Raw genomic sequence first — 18,642 nt, 5'->3', positions numbered from 1 at the left:
GCTGGTCACTACTGAGTTTGCAATTTTTTTCCTCCTCCCTCCCCAATCCCATTTTCTTTTGTGTCATGTATTTTAAACACTGTAAGCTTGAAGGCAGGGGCTGTTGTTAACAATGAAACCTGTAAGATGCTCTGGGAGCTTTTTTTTTTGCTAAAGTGTAAGATAACAATACTGTACATATATATTTATTTACCAAAAGGGAGAACTTTTGGATTTACTCCCTGGACACATTGGCACTACATGGCCTGAACCTGGAGGACAGTCCCAGCATCACTTAGTTTCTGCAAATGAAGCCCCTCTGAGCATTCCATCCTCAAAGCTCTATAACTGCCACCTTGGTAACAGCATTTGTATGTTGGCAGCTGATGAAGGCAGAAGCTGAAACGTTTTGTTAATATAATAAAAACCTCTGTTTGGTTAATCACAATTACGTTTATATATATATCTCCTGCCCTCCCTCCGAGCAGGAGCCCAGGGCTTCAGTGTCCAAATGGATTTGTTTCATTTATATCTTGCCTTTCTTCCAATAAGCTTAGTGGCATACAAGCTTCTTCTCCCACCACTTACTCGCACAACAGCCTTGTGTTGCAGGTTAAACTGAGAGATGGTGACTGGTGCAAGGTCCCCCCAAGTGAGCTTCAAAGCTGATCAGGGATTTGAACCTGGATTCCTGCCCAATCCTAGTTAAACACTGAGCAAGTTTGGAGAGGTGACAGAAAAGTTATTGCCTTCAAGCCCTTTGATTGGCTTCCTGGAAGCATCTGGCCACATCCACACCATACATTTAAAGCACATGAGAACTGTAGAACCCTGGGAACTGTAGCTTGTTAAGGGTGCTGGGAATTGTAGCTCTGGGAGGGGGAAACTATTATTCCCAGGATTCTTTGGTGGAAGTCATGTGCTTTAAATGTATGATGTGGATGTGACTCTGGTTGGCCACTGTGGGCACCAGGGTGTTAGATGAGATGGCCCTTTGATCTGATCTAGTGGTAGAACTCTTCTTATGTTCTTGCCTAAAATCCATTAAGACTAGAGTTTATTCTATAAATTCAACTTGTTAATCACATCTAGCTTTAACAAAAGATTGACAGACAGGTGAAATGCAACCTTTAGCTTTTAATTAGAAATAAAAACAATCTTGCAAAGAAATGTAACCATTTAGACTGCAAGTGTGAAGTACGAACTCCATTAAAAAAATCATTTCCAGCCTCTGTTTTCCTCATTCTCTCCTCTATGCTAGGGGCAGCCAATGTGGTGCCTTCCACCTCTTGTTAGACTCCCATCTCCCATCAGACCCAGCCAGAATGGCCAATAGTAAGGGATGAGAGGAACTGTTATCCATCACCATCTGCAGGGCACCACATTGGCTATCCCTGCGAGTCTATGTCATGAACAAATTAGAAAGTTTCATGATCGCTTCATCTACATAGCAGAGCAATGAGAGTCCAACAGTTACCATGATGTCCTGGCAGGCTATATCAGTGCTCCTGCTCTGGAAAAAAAAGTACTGGAGCTGAAGCCCCTCCCCCACATACCCCCTTCCCTACACTGCTGATGAAAACAAAGCAACAAGGGCCATAGTTCAGTGGTAGAGCCTCTGCTTTGCATGTAGAAAGTCCCACATCTCCAGGTAATGGCCCCTGCCTGAAACCCTGGACAGCTGCTGCCTGTCAGTGTTGACAGTACTGAGCTAGATGGACCGATGGTATGACTCAGTTTAAGGCAGCTTCCTATGTTCCTAAAAACATGTATTTTGGCATGACAGAAGGCTCAGAAACCCTTCCCTTAAACAAACAAACACCTATTTACTGGTAAATAGATATGCAAAGACAAATAACTCCTGAGCAGGCTTTAATGATGCCTCAAAGGGACAACTAGGTTGATATTGTGACTACAAACAGTCATCATGCCTGGGGTGTGATGCAAAGAGAGCACCAACCTGCCAGGTGGATGTCCCTGGATTGATAGAGATCTAGGTCACAGCTACACCATATATTTAAAACACTCTTATTACCAAACTGTCCTGGGGACTGTAGTTTGTCAAGGTGCTGGGAGTTGTAGCTCTGTGAGGGATCTCCTAACAACACTCAGCACCCTTAAACTACAGTTCCCGGAGTTCTTTGGGGAGCAAGCCATGACTGTTAAAATAGTAACAGAGTGCCTTACATCAAGTGTGGCCCTTCAGATGTTGCTGAACTACAACTCCCATTGTCCCTTGCCATTGGCCATGCTTTCTGGGGCAGATGGGAGTTGTAGTGCAGCAGTATCTGGAGGACCAAAGGTTCCCCACACCTGATTTAAATGTATGGTATGACAACTCTCTCCCAACTGCTGGCATGGTTGCTCCATCAGAAGGATGCCTTACCACATGAGGTGGGCATGCCCATAGACACAAGCCTTCTGGTCTTTTGTCGTTCAGGAACTGGAAAATATAACTAACCAAACCATTGATGTTGACCCTCCATTGGCCTTATTGGATTTTTTCCCTCTGGAACTAATATGGAGTTAAACAGTAAGCCTCTACTCAGCCACTTATTGACAGCAGCCAAATTAACAACCGCTCATTTCTGGGAAAACATGAGCAGGCCCACAAAAGGCTATTGGTTCAAAAAGATCTGGAGCACAGCACTAGTGGAAAAAGTGACAAGTAAAATATGCGTAGCCAGGGAAATTTAAAAGGAGAGATAAATTTGGTGCAGAGCAGAAGAACTTTAATTTTGCCTTCTACCAGGATCTGATACTAATGATGCAAAGCCACCATCATAATACATGCACACTTGCATTTCCTGAATTCTTTTCTACCAGATAAGTGGAAAGACACTTGTGTCTGTTTTGAATACATATAACCCACTGTGGAGATACTCTGGAACATAAATACCCTATGAAAGAATCTACCACCTTTATACTTTTGTGTTTTTGTTGTGTTCTTCTATGTTTACATAAAAAAAAAATATTTTTTTTAATGTACAATGTGGATGCAACCCTACTGCAGGTATGGAGAACCTTTGGCCCTCCAGATGTTACTGAACTACAACTCCCATCAGCCCCAGCAAGCATGGCCCATGGCCAGGGGTAATGGGAGTTGTAGTTCAGCAACATCTGGAGGGCCAAATATTCCCCACACCAGCCCTGTTGGAGTGCTAAACCTCAGTGGTCAAGTCCATTTTAATAAGGGCTGTGATAGCTATTTTCTGAGTTCTATATATTCATTTCAAAATTGTCATATGTAATGCAGTTGGATGGACACCCAGGGAGGGAAGGGGATACTCCCCTGGGCAGTTATTTTATGATCTTGGCACACTTTTGTTCCCCTTGGCTTCCTTTTCTTCCTTCCTTGACCTCAGCCTCATCTGCTACACTACTGTTTGATCTGATTGGCTGTGGTGACCCATGCAATTATTGTCTCAAACATCACTACATCCTGCACAGTGGGATCGTGATGTCCCTGGATCTAGTGACTGGTGTGGGTTTTTATTTCTTTGGGCCAATCAGGGCTGACGTGGCATGGTGACTAAGGAATGGAGGCACCATTCAGGGAAGTTCCCACTTCAAAATGTTGCTTCTGCCGCGAGCTTATGAGGTAGCCTTAAGCAAACTATTCTCTTTTTCAGCTATCCCCTCTTCAGTACAGTAGTACCAGCCTACCTGACAGAATTGTTGTTAAGGACTATAAGACATTAATGCACCCAAAGCACTTTGAATGCTTAAAGTGCTTTACAAATACTAAGCATCATGATTAGATAAATGGGACTTGCAACAAAATCTTGAGGTGCGAAGGGCACTATTCTAGTTGGTCAGCTATGCCCTTTTAGAATACTTGATTCCATCCCACCTCTCTGCCAGTTTTCTGTTTCCAAACCCAGCAATCTGTCAGCATTCCAAGGCCACCAAACATGTTCTGTCCTCATGAAGCCACTGGGGGAAGGGGGGTGAGGAAGGGAGAGGTGCCCCCTTAAGCCTTCTTTCTTTTTTCTTTTTGTATTTCTACAAACCTTGCAGTGGCCTCAAACCTGCTCATGTGTGTCAGTGATGCCATTTTGGTTGCATAAGCGACAGCACTCATGGCCTGAACACTGCAAAAGAGATGCAATTATGGCAGTGAAGGCAAGAGGGGGCAAGGATAAGTGAAGGCAGTGGAGGAAGAGGGAAACGGCAACAAAAATAACAGGATCAAAACAACACGAAGACAATGACGAAAATGGGAGGTGCCTTTTGACACAAGCATGTGAAATGAGGCAAGGTGTTTTTGCTCAACCCTCATTTTACTAACTAATGAAAGACCTCTTACTGCATCAATCAGGTGCCGTCTTCATCACAAGAGCCCTGCTGGATTGACCCAAAGGTCCCTCTAGTCCAGCATCCTGTTCTCACAGTGCCAAGCAGATACCTTTGGGAAGCTCGCAAGCAGGAACTGAGCGCAAGAGTAATTGATTCCCAGCAAGTAGTGTTTAGGGGCAGACTGCCTTCCACCCTGGAGGTAATGCACAGCCATGATGGCTAGTATCCACTGATAATCTCATCCTCCATGAAATTGTCTAATTCTCTTTTAAAGCCATCCGAGTTGGTGGCCATCATGAGATCTTGTGGGAGTGAGTTCCATGTAAAGAAATAGCTCCTTCTGTCTCTCCTGAACCTCCCACTATTCAGCGACTTTTAGTAGTATGGAAAAGGAGGGGGAACTTCTCTTTACTCATTTTGCCACACCAGGCATAATTTTATCCACCTCTTTCATGCCCCCCCCCCTTACTGGTCTTTTCTTCTTCTATAAATCTTACAAGTCCCAAATGTTGCAACTTTTTCTTCAAACACCAGTCTATAAGCTATGACTCAATTCTTGTAAAGGGGATGAGGGATAATGGGACTGAAAGTTTGCAAAGCCCCTAGCTGAGGATATGTATCGCATATATTTGACATTTACTCTTTAGTGTGGACAAAGCTGGCTGCAAAGCAACTGCGCTTAAAGACTGACAACGGTGAAATCATTCCAGATTTGTTTTCAGAGGAAAAGCAGGGAAGGCATGCAGCAGAGAATATGCTGCAGAGAATATGCCTTTCTTATTCCCTCCCAATGCTGTTTTTTCCACCAAGCACAGCTTGTAGCCTGCTGGTGAGAAGCAGAAGAAAACCAAAAGTGCATCTGGTTACTTTTTGAAAGGGGCAGCAGTGATTCTGCAACTCACTCCAGGTTCTCTTTTCCTTTCATTACGGCATGGATGGTCCCTGACATGGGTTCTTGTATTTCCCGTTTGGAGCTTAAAATATGCTAGTAATCTCCCTCTCCCTTCCCCCCCAACCTCCCTCTTAAGCCCCCCAACAAAAGCAGAAGCCAATGAAAGAAAGCCAAAGAACTGATGTCACTCATCCATGACGGACAACAGGAAATGGCTACTCTAAAATAAAGGGATTTTCCAGTACCCCAAACATTGTATAAAGCCAGTGGACAAGAACAAAAGTGGCAGCTATTACAACTTTCAAGACTCTGGCCTGGTCTACCCATGCAGTAAAATTAACCTCTGAACAGCCCTATTAGGGCCAAAATGCTTTTTTCTGTGCAATTATGGAGGGGGGGAGGTTGTACAGGACCTCCAGTTTTATTATTTCCTAAGCTCTGCTTACAATCTAATAGACATGGTACAAAGGAGAAAAGGAATGGGGAGGAAAGCAAGCCTCAGAGCAACTGCTCCTTTGCTGGCCGATAGATGGGGCCAGGCTGGTCATCTCCTCTTTGCCATGATCAGAGTGTGCCTCTCTTCAGCTCTGCAGACCCAGGGCAACTGGCAGTTGGAGCAGAGTGTTCTTTCATGGAGCGTGGAGAGGTGAGCTCCTTCTCTGGCCAGGAGAGTATCAGCTCCTGAGTCATGTTAGGAGAAAAACAGGGAAGGGCTATTGCCCTCAAGCCCCACTTAGGAGCTTCCCAGAGGAAGCTGCCTGGTCACTGTGGGAAGGCGAATGTAGACTGGATGGACCTCAGCCTGAACCAACAGGCCCCGTCAGTTCTCAGCTACCTGAACTGTTTTCTGCCGCGTGTACTGCTCCAAGTTAAGGAAGAAACCAAAAAGAGTTTGCCAAATGCATATGCACGCAATTCTTTTTACTTTTAGTCTGTGTGTGCATTTTAAAAGTTCCTCTTTGTTAATAATTTTGCTAATTTATCCAAGCTTTCCAGACAGGGTTAAGGGAACATCCCAAGTCAGGGAAACTCTTTCATGTCATCACATGGAAGACAGCCAAAACTTGGGTTCATCCAGGACAGATGGGTTGAATTCCTGCAAAGAAAATGCACATTCCTTCCACCTTCACTGTGTGCCTTTTTAGTAGTAGTAGTAGTAGTAATAATAACAATCAAAATAAAAGATGATGATTATTACTAACATTTAGACAGCACTTTGATTGCTCAAACGAGCGTTACTTAAGGCCATCTAGCAAGTTCATAGCTGAGGTGACATTCAAACTGGGGACCTCCCAATCCATAGTGGGAGCCCCCAGGTGGAATACCAGTATTAAAAACAAAAATCCCCCACAAAAAAAAAGAGAGCCAGTGTGGTGCAGCAACTAGGGTGTCAAACCAGGACTAGGCAGATCCAGCTTCAAATCCTTGCTCAGCTGTGAAGTTTACTGGGGAAAGGCCATAGCTCAGTGGTGGAGCATCTGCTTTGCATGCAGAAGGTCTCAGTTCAATCTCTGGACAGGAAAAGACCCGTGTCTGAAAACCTGGAGAGCCACTGCCAGCCAGCATGGACAACACCAAGCTAGACGGACCAGTGGTCTGAATCGGTTCAAGGCAGTTCCCCATGTCTCTCTGGGTCACCATCCCTCGGACTAACCTGCTTCACAGGGTTGTTGTGAGGATAAAATGAATGGGTAGGGATGGAGAAGAACCACATATGCTGCTCTGAGAGCAGGGTGGTGATGACAATATGAAATCGCCTCTATTAAGAATACCATTTGTAATGGCCAAATGCTATGACCCTCATCTGCACAATGGCACCTGCCCACTTCCAGCTCCCCCTCTAGGAGGCAAAGACTTTTGTCCTTCCTTTGTTCCTCTAAGCCCCTCAACCCTCCACCCACCCCTCTCGCCTCCTCCAGAATGATCTCATTTGGTCCCTCTGGTTCAACTCTCCTGGGGGGAGGGGCTCCAAAACAGGTGCCAAGTGTCACATTTAATGCTCTGAACCACACAGGCACATCTGGTTCCAAGCAGATGGTATGTGGTCCCGGGACTCCGAAGCCCCAGCTGTGTTGCTAAGAGAAGGAAGAGAAAGAGTGGAAGAGAGAAAGGGCTGCTTAGACACAACTGCCCATCATAAAACTTGACTGTAAAAAACCACCGGGGCTGACAACTCCAGCAGCGAGTGCAGATCCCACCTAAGGCTTCAAGGGTGTGTGTGTATGTATTGGGGGGGGGCTTTCTGGGTTTACAGGCCTGGATGGGATCCTGGTCGTTCAGAAATAATTGTCTTGGCAATTCTGTTTAAGCAGAGGAAGATCTGCTTAACAGAATTGCCAAGACAGTTATTTCTGAACCACATCTGGGATACAGCTAGCTCAGATGGTGTTGACTCCAGGATTTAGGGGGCCTTGACCTAGCCACCTCTTGACCTGGCTCAGTCAGGATACATTCACTTGCCCTTCTCCCTTTGTGCCCATGAGCGGCTGCCCGTTCTCCTTGCTCTCTGGTCATTGATCAGAGTCATTGACTCAGAGGAAGCTAGTGAAAGGGTAGTGAGAGTAAAAGGAGAAGCTGAAGCTAGGCTAGGGGGTAGCATTGGGTCCTCTGCTAGGATGTGAGCCATGGTAGGGGCCTAACATTGCCAACAACTGGAATTGTCCTGGGCTTGGGGATCATGATTATTTTGGATGCTGTCATGGAAAGCTTAGATGACAGACACCCCAGTCAGGAATCTAGACCAGCCTTTCCCAACCAGTGTGCCTCCAGATGTTGTTGGACCACAACTCCCATCAGCCTCAGCTAGCATTGCCAATGGCTGAGGCTGATGGGAGTTGTGGTCTAACAGCATCTGGAGGCACACCGGTTGGGAAAGGCTGATCTAGACAATAATTTTATTATCTTTCTCAAGCAGGAACAGAACAGCCAGGGGAAACTCACAATTTGATGCAGACACAACTAAGTCTAGCACCACCTAGTGGCCAAACTATATAAAGAACATTATCCACATGGATCAAGTCATGTGATGAAGCTACTCTTCAAATATGATGCAATTCAAGTCCTATTCAGGCAATACACTCATAAGATGAATACACAAGTGAGGATGCACTGAGTAGCCTCAGCCACAGAATCCCAATCAATATTCTTCTCAATATGAGCCAACAATGTGATGTGGCTGCAAAAAAGGCAAACGCTATATTAGGCTGCATTATCAGTAGTTTCCAAATCGCGTGAAGTATTAGTTCCCCACTATTCAGCACTGGTTAGGCCTCATCTTGAATACTGCATCCAGTTCTGGTCTCCGCACTTCAAGAAGGATGCAGACAAACTGGAACAGGTTCAGAGGAGGGCAACAAGGATGATCAGGGGACTGGAAACAAAGCCCTATGAGGACAGACTGAAAGAACTGGGGACGTTTAGCCTGCAGAAGAGAAGACTGAGGGGAGATAATACATCACTCTTCAAGTACATGAAAGGTGGTCACATAGAGGAGGGCCGGGATCTCTTCTCGATTGTCCCAGAGTGCAGAACACGGAATAATGGGCTCAAGTTGCAGGAAGCTAGATTTCGACTAGACATCAGGAAAACTTCCTAACAGTTAGAGCCATGTGACAATGGAATCAATTACCTAGAGAGGTAGTGGGCTCTCCGACACTGGAGGCATTCAAGAGGCAGCTGGACAGCCACCTGTCGGGAATGCTTTGATTTGGATTCCTGCATTGCGCAGGGGACTGGACTTGATGGCCTTATAGGCCCCTTCCAACTCTACTATTCTATGATTCTGCCTGTTCATGATATATAGGACTCAAAAGAAATATCCATGGTTACAGGAGTTACACCTTATTTTAAGAAACTGTCCACAAGGAGAGTTTGTGCCAATGCTCTTAGGTCAAAACCTGTCAAGTTTTAAATAGACTGTTGCAACTTGGTTTCTCATGCACTGCTCTTGTTTCGGAAACTGTCATATCTAAATAGTTTATCCTAAAAGCAGAGACTCTTCAGAGTTGCTATTTGCTGTTACAGGATCAACTATTTAAATTCCCCCCCCAGTTCCATTCTGTTGCCTTGCCATATTAAGAAATCATAATCAACAAAGCCATATACATGCGTAAAAATACAACCCTCCCCACACGTTCTGTCTTAATCTTGCCCCCTTATCCCACTTATTCACTTCTACAGTGAGCTTGGCCATGCAGGAAGAGATCGCATCAATGTGCTTCATTTCCACACTGTTTTCTCAACAGAAAAACAAAGCAAACTGACAATGCAAGTAGTAGTCTTGTAATGCATGGCCAGATGGCAGGATTTCATTTCTGTGTGCTGAGAAAGGAAGCCCAATTGAGAAAGGGAACAGAAAGTGTGTACGCGTGCATGCATCAGAAAGAAAATTGGGTGCGTGTGTTTTGGCCCCACCCACTTTGTGCATGCAGTCCTGGACGCTGTCCTCCAAGGGAATGCAGCCCTTGGGGTACAGAGGGTAATGGTTCACCATCCCTACCCTAAACAGCTTGGCACCCACTCTGATATGAACAATTAAGATCTTCTCTGAGCATCTGATCAAAGCACCCTCGCTTGAAGTGCAACGGATAGCAACAAGAGGCATTTCCTTTACAGTAGTGGCACCTCAATTGCGTGGTTCCCTCCTGCTGCCCCTAGCAGCCGTCAGTTAGTATTCTTCTCTATGTCTTTTAGGATTCAAAATGCTGGTATTCACACAGCTTTTAGTGGAATTTAGGATCTTTTCAGCATTTCTCTTCCAGAGTCAGGATGCAGTTTAATGCTGTCAGTGTATATTGTGCTGCCACAGCTGTTCTGCTCCTATGGATGAGCTCGTTTTGGGGGGAGGGCAGGGAGAGGGGAGAGATATGCTTTTAAAAAAATTGTTGTAAGGTGCCTTGAAAACTAAGGTGAAGTGGCAAGATATAAATTAGCGGTGAAAAACTCTAAATAAATAAAAGCATAAAAACAAGATCCTGATGGGAGGGGCTAAATGGAATGCCTTCCTAGGAAAAAGAAAATCAGTTAACATCTCAGTTCCATTTTCTGCAAAGGAAACTCCACTTCCTTTAATATGCTCCCAAGAATGGCAACTCATGGTTCCCTAGTTGACTGCCAGTCCCTTGGGAATGCACAAAGGAAAGATCACGGGGGAGCAACAGAGTTTGCAGGGAGTCGAACTGGACTGCAGACCTAAAGAACATAGCAGGGCATGGGAAAAGAGCAGAGTCCAATAAGCAGAAATATGGGCTAAAAGATCCTAAGAACATGGAGAAAGATAAATTGCTGGGAGCAATCTTACCAAGGAATCCTGAAATGTTAAATGTATTTATAGTGATGTGGGGGTGGAAAATCTTTCCATTCCGTAAGTTCATTTGTAACAATCAATGGATGCCAATTGCAAATACAATCATTAGGCAAGCTTGGCCTTTTCAAAGTTTTTAGCATGGTTTACTAAAAACAAGTAAAAATAAACATGGTAAATTGATTGCTTTCTAGGAAGTCAGGAAATTTTCCTTTTTTTTTCAATTAATTTTTATTCCAATTTTCAAAACCAAAACAATACAAAAAGAAAACAACACAAATCAATAACTAGTACAATACAAAAAGAAGAAAATATATATATATATAAAAAAGAAAAAATATTGACTTCCGATTTGTCATAGTTCAGCTATAAATCTATAATATATAACAAACCTATCTCTTAATAGATTATAAAATCACCTTCCTCCAGCGGTTATCTTAGTTGGTTTCAAATCTCATTAACATCATATCATTTTAATCTTCCACAAAAAGTCAAAGAGAAGTTTCCAATCCTTGAGATATATGTCAATCAATTTTTTTTCTAAATAAACATGCCAATTAATCCAACTCATCAAATCTACTAAGTCCAGTAATTTCAAATCGCTATAATTCAGCTATAAATCTATAATATATAACAAACCTATCTCTTAATAGATTATAAAATCACCTTCCTCCAGCGGTTATCTTAGTTGGTTTCAAATCTCATTAACATCCTATCATTTTAATCTTCCACAAAAAGTCAAAGAGAAGTTTCCAATCCTTGAGATATATATCAATCAATTTTTTTACTAAATAAACATGTCAATTAATCCAACTCTTCAAATCTACCAAGTCCAGTAATTTTAAATCGCTCTTCTGTCATTATCCATATTGGGTCCATCTTCCATCTTCACGCACCCAAAAATCTTGCTGTCATAGTCATATAATAAAAGTCTGATAGGAATTTCCTCCATCACAGATATTTTCTTGCCATCAAATCCAAACGTATCACTGAAGTATTGTTGCAAAGCCGCATCTCTGTTCCTCTTTTCCACATGATACACTAGTACATCTCTTGAAGGTTTTTCCATTGACACAAAACAGGGATTAATTCTGTTAACTTTCTCCATTTCAAGTTCCATCAAATCCTTCCAGTCCAGGAATTTTTTTGAGCCGATAATATCTTTATCTCCAATCTCTTCAATTCCTTCAGGGACAGCGCTGAATTCCAAACTATAATATTTGTCTCCAGGATCCATCACAGCCAGGAAATCCAAATCTTTTTTCATGTCCATAATTAAGCCAATGTCCATAGTTTGAACCTTGCCTTTAATTTCTCTTTCATCCTTTTTTTGTTTTCCAGATCTTTATTCTCCTTTCTCATAGAATCCTGAGTTTCTTTCAGCTCCTGTCTCATTTCGTGAAATTCAATTCTCCACGCTTGTCTATTATTTCTCAGTTCTTGTTTTATTGAGTTAATCCCATTCATTATTTTCTGAAACATGTCTAGAGATAAAGTCCCTTCTTGTGCATCCATGATCTTCTTAATTGTCATTCTTAAAGCCAAAGGAACAAAACTCCTTCAATTTTCAATGTCCCAAACAAAGAGCAGCTTATTTCTTTAACCAGTTACAAAGGAGTTAATCTTTCCAACCAACTGACGTCACACGCTAGACAGCCCTTATCTCTTATCTGCCCGGAAGTGTAAGAACGGCTTTAGTTCACAGCGTCCAAATAACTAGTAGCAGAGAGAATGAGCAGATTCGTCAAAAAAAAAAAGTAGATCAGGAAAAATAGTCCCAGCCATATATTACACAAAAGCCTTATAAATCAAAAAGATTTCTTATCTCTTCCAATCAGAAATCTCTCGTCCGTTGTAATCTTTAAAATGCTATTTTCCATGTCAGCTTTTTGCAATAAAAAAAAAAGATAAGCTATTTATATTTTCTTCCCCCTTAGTTCCGTGAATAAAAAAAAGGAAAGTCTTACCTCACCTAGGTTATCTCAATTGCTGTTACTTTGACAAATCTCTTTAGCTGTATAGATAAGAAAATGATGAATGTAGACAGGAGGATGTTTGCCTGTTAATCCGTATAAAAAAAACGGGTCACTTATCCAGCTGAGCTAGCATAAAAATCCTCGCTCTGTCTGAGCTGCTGGAAGACAGACAATTCTGATGAATTCCAGACTCCAACAATCAAAGCAAAGCTGTGTGGGAAATCTCACGTTTCTTCCTTATCCGGAAGAAATTATTCCCAGTCAGAAAAGAGCCTTCTGACTGAATTTAAACTGGATAAGTTTCATCCAAGACGGAGCTCATCTCAGAGGCTGCACAGGCGTAGGGATCCTCCTGGGAAGTCTCGGAAGTCAGGAAATTTTCCAAGGCAGCTAAAAAAATTCTAATGCATATTGCCCTAATGCAGATTATCCTCATTTGTATAGAAAAGTTTTCTGGAAAAATGTCAGGGAAATTTTCTGGTTCAACTTTTCCAGTGAAAAATTTTCCACTGCAACTTTTCCAGTGGGAACGTTTTCCAAAAAACCTACATCACTTTTTATGTCATAACATAACATTCCTCTGGGCAGCTTACAATAAATCAGTAAACACAACTGATATACAAAGTAAAACAGAAAACCATTAAAAAGGGTGGGGGGCGGGGCCTACAAAAGTACAGAACAAAACTTGCGACATTTCCAAATTAAAAACAGATTTTAAAAAAAGAGGATCAAATTATCTAAGTTATTTAAAAGGCCTGGGTGAACAGAAAGATCTTGATCTAGCACCAAAAAGACAGCACTAGAGATGTAAAATTTCCAGAAATTTTGAAGCCATGGAAAAAAACTGTTTTTCCCTTTTTTTTCCAGAAAAAAACCAGATATTTTCAGAAAAATTGAAAAAATGTGATATTAGCACTTTTTACAGATTGAAAGTCACTTTGTTACTTCAGAAACATAAAATGTAATTATGTACAAGTTGGTTTGGCTTAAAAGTATCACACTTGGTATATTAAAAGTTATTACAAATTGAATTTACTTTTTTAAATTTTTACTTTTTTTGTAACAAATGGATCTACAAGATCTTGAACTGTAAGGAACCTCTTTTGTTTTGCCAGTTTATGAGGAGCAGGCAAAAAACAATTAAAAAAAAACAGAAGAAACCATCAACATTAATAACAAAGAAAATTATTTATGTCTCCACTAGTCCTCCACCGTGTCAAGCAGACATAAGGCATCCATTCCCATAAAAAGAACTGTTAAAAAAAAAAGGGGGTGTTGACCAAAATTCAATGAAACATTTTATTTATCATGCTAAAATAAAACATTCCATAATCCATCTTTTCTTCATTTTTTTCAATTTTTCCAGTTTTTCGGGAAAAAACAAAAAATGGCTTTGGGAAAAAACAGGAAAACTCCAGTTTTTTCTGAATTTTCCCAGTTTTTCTAGGCCTTCACATCTCTAGACAGCACTAGGCAAGCCTCTCTGGCAAGGTTACTCCATAACTAGGATGCCACTACTGAAAAGCCCCTCTCTCAAGTGGAGACAGGGAATCTGGCCAAGGGCCTCCAAAGAGGGTCTTATGAGTTTGGTAGGTATCTATAGGAGAAAGCAGTATTTCATGTAACCTGGTCCCTACCCATTTAGGGCTTTAAAGATTCAAGCCAGCACTTGAAATTCGGCCCAGAAGCAGACTGGGAGCCAGTGTAGCCGACAAATCACAGGCATCATATTGCTAAACCATTCTATGTCAGTTATTAATCTTGTTTCCCTGTTCTGCAGCAATATGGAATTAGTCACAAAGGAGAAAAGAGAAACAGGGTTTAATTTGCTAGCAGCAGCCAAGATACAAATAGTGAAATATTGGAAGCAAATCATTTCGGGGTATGGCTGGCTAAAGTTTGAGCAATGGAGATTATCTTGACACTGACATACATCACAATAATTTTAAAGAGCCAGGAAAGATCTTTGATCTTGGTGGCTTATATTTGGGGGGTGTACCCATTCAGTTTTCCAGGTTTAAATCAATAATTTATGACACAGTGCAGCTGAACCTAAACAACACAGTTTGTGTCTGGTCAGTGACTGGATTGGAAACCACTAAGGCACACTAAGTACGTGTAACCAGTAACATGCTTTTTTAGTCTGCTCTGTGTCTCCCGTGTTGAGTTTTAGATTGTAGGCTCCTTGGGTAGGAACCTGTCCGCCTGCACTCTGTAAAGTACTGTCCTTGCTCTTATGAGCCTGCCTGAACCATAACATTGAAAGCAAGGCCCTGCTCTCTTGGCCAGCATTAGCCAAGATGAGGCAGACTAAGGAGCAGAGGGAGCAGACTAAGCAACAGGGAGCAGAGACAGGGCTTTCTCAGTGGTGGCAACATAGCTGTGGAATACTTTCCCTGGTAAAGTCTTCCCTTTCTTTAAAGACATTTAAATAAATTTTTGATTTGTAAAGCATTTTATGACTACTGCTTTTAATGTGTGTGGGGTTTTGTGGGGGCGATATTTTAATGTTGCTGTATGTTTTTAAAAATCATATTTTTATATTGCTGATATACAATGCTGATTTTAAAATGTAAGACATGTTGGAAAATCCATTTGAAATGCAGGGCAGAAGTCTCATGCAATCAATAATACCCCCCCTCCCAATCTAGGCTGCCTTCCGTCCCATGAAAGAAAGGCAGAAGACACACACACAGAGACACACACACACAAGAAAATACATTTAACAATTGTATGATTTGAGAAAAATTAATTAGCTATATTCCTTTTTAACTGCTAGAACTGACAATGTTCATTGAAATGTGTAAGGATGTGTTTTTTTCTGTTGCAAGGGGGACTGTGAAAACTTTAATTAAGACAAAAAACTCTACATATACGATCCTAAGGAGTTTTGCCTCTTTAAAGGACTCTGGGCCATGGGGGGGGGGAAAACACAACTTTAGCTTGATGACCACCAGATCTCTCACTACCTCCTTTATAGCCGGCTAGGGAGAGGTCATCAGATGCAACACTCCCATTCTTTTCCTTCAGAGCCCTCCTTTTTTTTTTAAATGGATGTGCAATATCCTCTTTGGATGACTCCAGAGCAGCAGGAAGCCGAATACAGCTCATGGCAGGGGAGGTGGAAAGGAGGGGCTGATCCCTTCCTAAAGGGGAAAAAAACACCAAGAAACAAAATGGGAAAAGAAATAATCAAAAGACGGAAATGGCATCCGGTTTTGCAAAGAGGGCTGTCACTTTAGAGGATGGCTTCAACCCAGCGATTGCATCACAGGCCACCAGAAATCTGGGAAGAAAAAGCTTCAAAAGAAAAAAAATGTATTTTTGTAAAGAAGGAGCGGGAGAGGAGAAAGGAGCCTCCAAAATGTCACACACAGAGGCCTCTCCAGGAAGAGACCCCAGAAGTCCTGTGCATATGCCAGGATGGTTTCTCATGGAGATCACACCAAGTCAAAGATCCCCTGGAGAACCAGACACACACGCCCCTTCCTCTCTCTTTCCCTTCCAGGGAAGCGGGGAGGTGAGGAAGGGAGAGAGATGAACACAGGAGTGAGCAGAAAGCTGACCGAGATCTGGGTTGGCTCCCCCCCTCCGTCGCACTCCCGCTGCACTTCCCGTTCAGTGTTGTGTTTCACATCCTCTCCCCACTGGTTTTTTTGAAGTGGTGGGGAGCTTATGACCCCCTAAAATACACACAAGGGGGGGCAAAGAGAGCAAGAGAAGCGCCCTTAATTAATAGGAATCCATTAATCGGGAAAGGCCTCTCAGCACGCTAGCCTCCTCCCCTCCAGTGCAGCTGAAAGCTCGACTGGCACCCCCAACAAATCAGCTGGGACGAGGGAGAAAAGAGAATTATCTCCCCTCTGCCAATAGCACCCCCATATAAAGATTTGTGCGTTTGTTCTTGCACCCCCCCCCCATGAATTCCTGTTCTCCCTGGGATTGTCAACAAATCATTAATGTGGGGGGGGAGAAGGGAGGCAGCGTCCCTCCCTCCTCGGCTTTGGAGTGGGGGTGTTTCTGGGGAGTGCACAAAAGGGGTGATAGCGGCGAAAAGGAGAAGTGCCCCCCTCCCTATTGCTTAGCAAAAGCCCACGCTGCCTCTCTGGCTCCGACTAGGCCGCGTCTCAGCTCCCCTCACTCCGCAATTCTGATCACCATGGAAACCAAATGGGGGGACACCATTTCTGCCTTTCCCCCTCTCTTAGGGAGACCAACATTGATTTGAGGAATTTCCCCCCCCCCAAAAAACAAGATTTCATTCCCTTGTAGACTTCGGAGAAAGAGAGGAAATCAGAGGGAAAGTGGAAAACACCCCACCCCGAGCCAGCCCTACCCAGTCTAAATCACCCCCCTTCCCAAGACTGGATACTGGGGAGAGTGGGGGATTAGATGGCTGAGCTTCCAGACTGAGACGATGGATTCCGGGGGGAGGGGTTGCCCTACAGAGTTTCCAGGAATAAGATTTAGGAAAAGCAGCCCCCGATGCATGGGTCCTCCCAAATATGATTCTATGCAAATACATATTTTTATGTGGAATACGATCGTATTTTTAACATTTTTAATAATGTTCATCATCGTCATCGTAGCTGTTGCATATCTTAAAAAATAAAATAAAACCTAGGCGCTGTACAGAACGCATAAGGAAATAGGCCCGAAGAGGAAACAACAAGCGGGGCTCGGAGGGGAGGTGGGAAAGCAAAATAATTGAAAACTACGGGAGGGGGGGAGAGACGCTGGAGGGAAGTCTGTAAACCAGCCTTGCAAAACCAATACAAAAGAGAAATCCACGTTAAAAACACAAAGATCAAAGCAGTCTCTCCCTCCCCCACCCCAATTGCACCCCCGAATACATATCGATTTATCTTGGGGTGCAGGCAGATCTTACCTGCTCCTCCTCCGGGCTCAGCTCCGCAGCCATCCTCACCCTTCTGGGGGCACTCCCAAGACTTGATGCCGACCCCAGCGATGAGGAGATTTTGAAGTTTTCCAAAGCTATCCCCCCATCAACATTTTTGTAAAAATTCCACGAATTTTGCTTTCTTTCACCTCCTCCCCACACTTTTTCGGAGGGGGGGGGAACACGCAAGTCCTACAAGCCGGCTTTTTTGGTTCAGTCAACTCAAGCTGCTCCCGAAGTTAGAGGATCACATTCTTCAGCGTTTTACTTTTTAAGGGTCTGTTCATTATTTCATATAATTTGTGTGTGTGTGTGTGTGTGTATGAATGCGGGTGGGAGCACGGAAGGACGCCTGCGATTATGAGTGTTTTTGACGCCCCTCTCTCCTTTTCAATGCAACACATACAACTGCATCAACTTCAGAAATCCCATAAAAAAACGATCCTGCAAAACAAAAAACCCGCAAAAAAAGCCTTCATAAAAACTCTGATTTAGATGCAATAAAAGTCCTCTGTCCTTAAAACAGGCCAGTATATAGGAAGGCAAAAAGATTAACGAGAAGGGAGAGAAAGGGAGGGGGACAGAGATCTTTCGAAATTGCAAAACTTCCCAGCCCCGAAAGCTGAAATCCTCTCCAGATTGTGCTGAGATCTTCACCCTGCAAAGATCCCTCCTACTGTTGCTTTCTGGGAGAAAAAAAGGAGGGCAGAAAAAGAAGAGGGGGGATATGTAGGAAGTAAATTCCTTTTTTTAAAAAAATTAATACACTTCAGGGCTTAAAGCCCTCCCCTCCTTTCTCGTGTATGTTCCTCCGCAGTCCTTATTCCTCAAAAGCAGCAGCAGTAAAGACAGAGAGCGAGAGGAAGCCAAACTACACCCCCCCCGCCTCTAGTCACAGGCCAATACTGTTTCCTTTACTGAGGCTCATCCAGCTCCAAAGCCTGTGCCCCCCTTCCCTCTTTGCTCCATTCAGAAACTGAATCTCATTCACAAACAGCAGCAGCAACAGAGGACAAACGGGGAGAGAGGGATAGATCTGGCTCAGAGAGGAGGGGCGGGGGAGAGCGAGAAACCTACCAAAGGCATCGGCGGCAGCAGCAGCAGTAAAGAGGAACAGGAAACTTATCTCCATAGCGAAAGAGAGACTGATCAGGGGTGGAAGAGGGGGCGAAAGAGACGCCAGAATACGAAAAACATGCAAGGGAGAAGCAAGATTTGTTTTTTAGTTGCCTCCCCTGTGCAAGCGCAATGTCCTCATTTCCAGGACAATCCTAGCCCTCTCTAAAGTAAGCCC

The 18,642-nt window shown here is 43.2% G+C and overlaps 1 protein-coding gene across 1 annotated transcript in view; it reads right to left on the bottom strand.

Annotated features, from left to right (window-relative positions):
- PTPN9 (protein tyrosine phosphatase non-receptor type 9) overlaps window positions 1-18,299 on the bottom strand; it is a 70,202-nt gene extending 51,903 nt beyond the window's left edge. The window contains exon 1 of the mRNA XM_061594937.1: window positions 17,337-18,299. Coding sequence (XP_061450921.1) covers window positions 17,337-17,369 — 33 coding nt within the window. The 5' untranslated portion in view covers window positions 17,370-18,299. The remainder of the gene's footprint in view (window positions 1-17,336) is intronic.
- Window positions 18,300-18,642: the final 343 nt, after the last annotated feature.

The sequence above is a fragment of the Rhineura floridana genome, chromosome 14 (assembly GCF_030035675.1).
Source record: "Rhineura floridana isolate rRhiFlo1 chromosome 14, rRhiFlo1.hap2, whole genome shotgun sequence".
Taxonomy (NCBI): Eukaryota; Metazoa; Chordata; class Lepidosauria; order Squamata; family Rhineuridae; genus Rhineura; species Rhineura floridana.
This window is presented reverse-complemented; position numbering and strand designations above follow the sequence as displayed.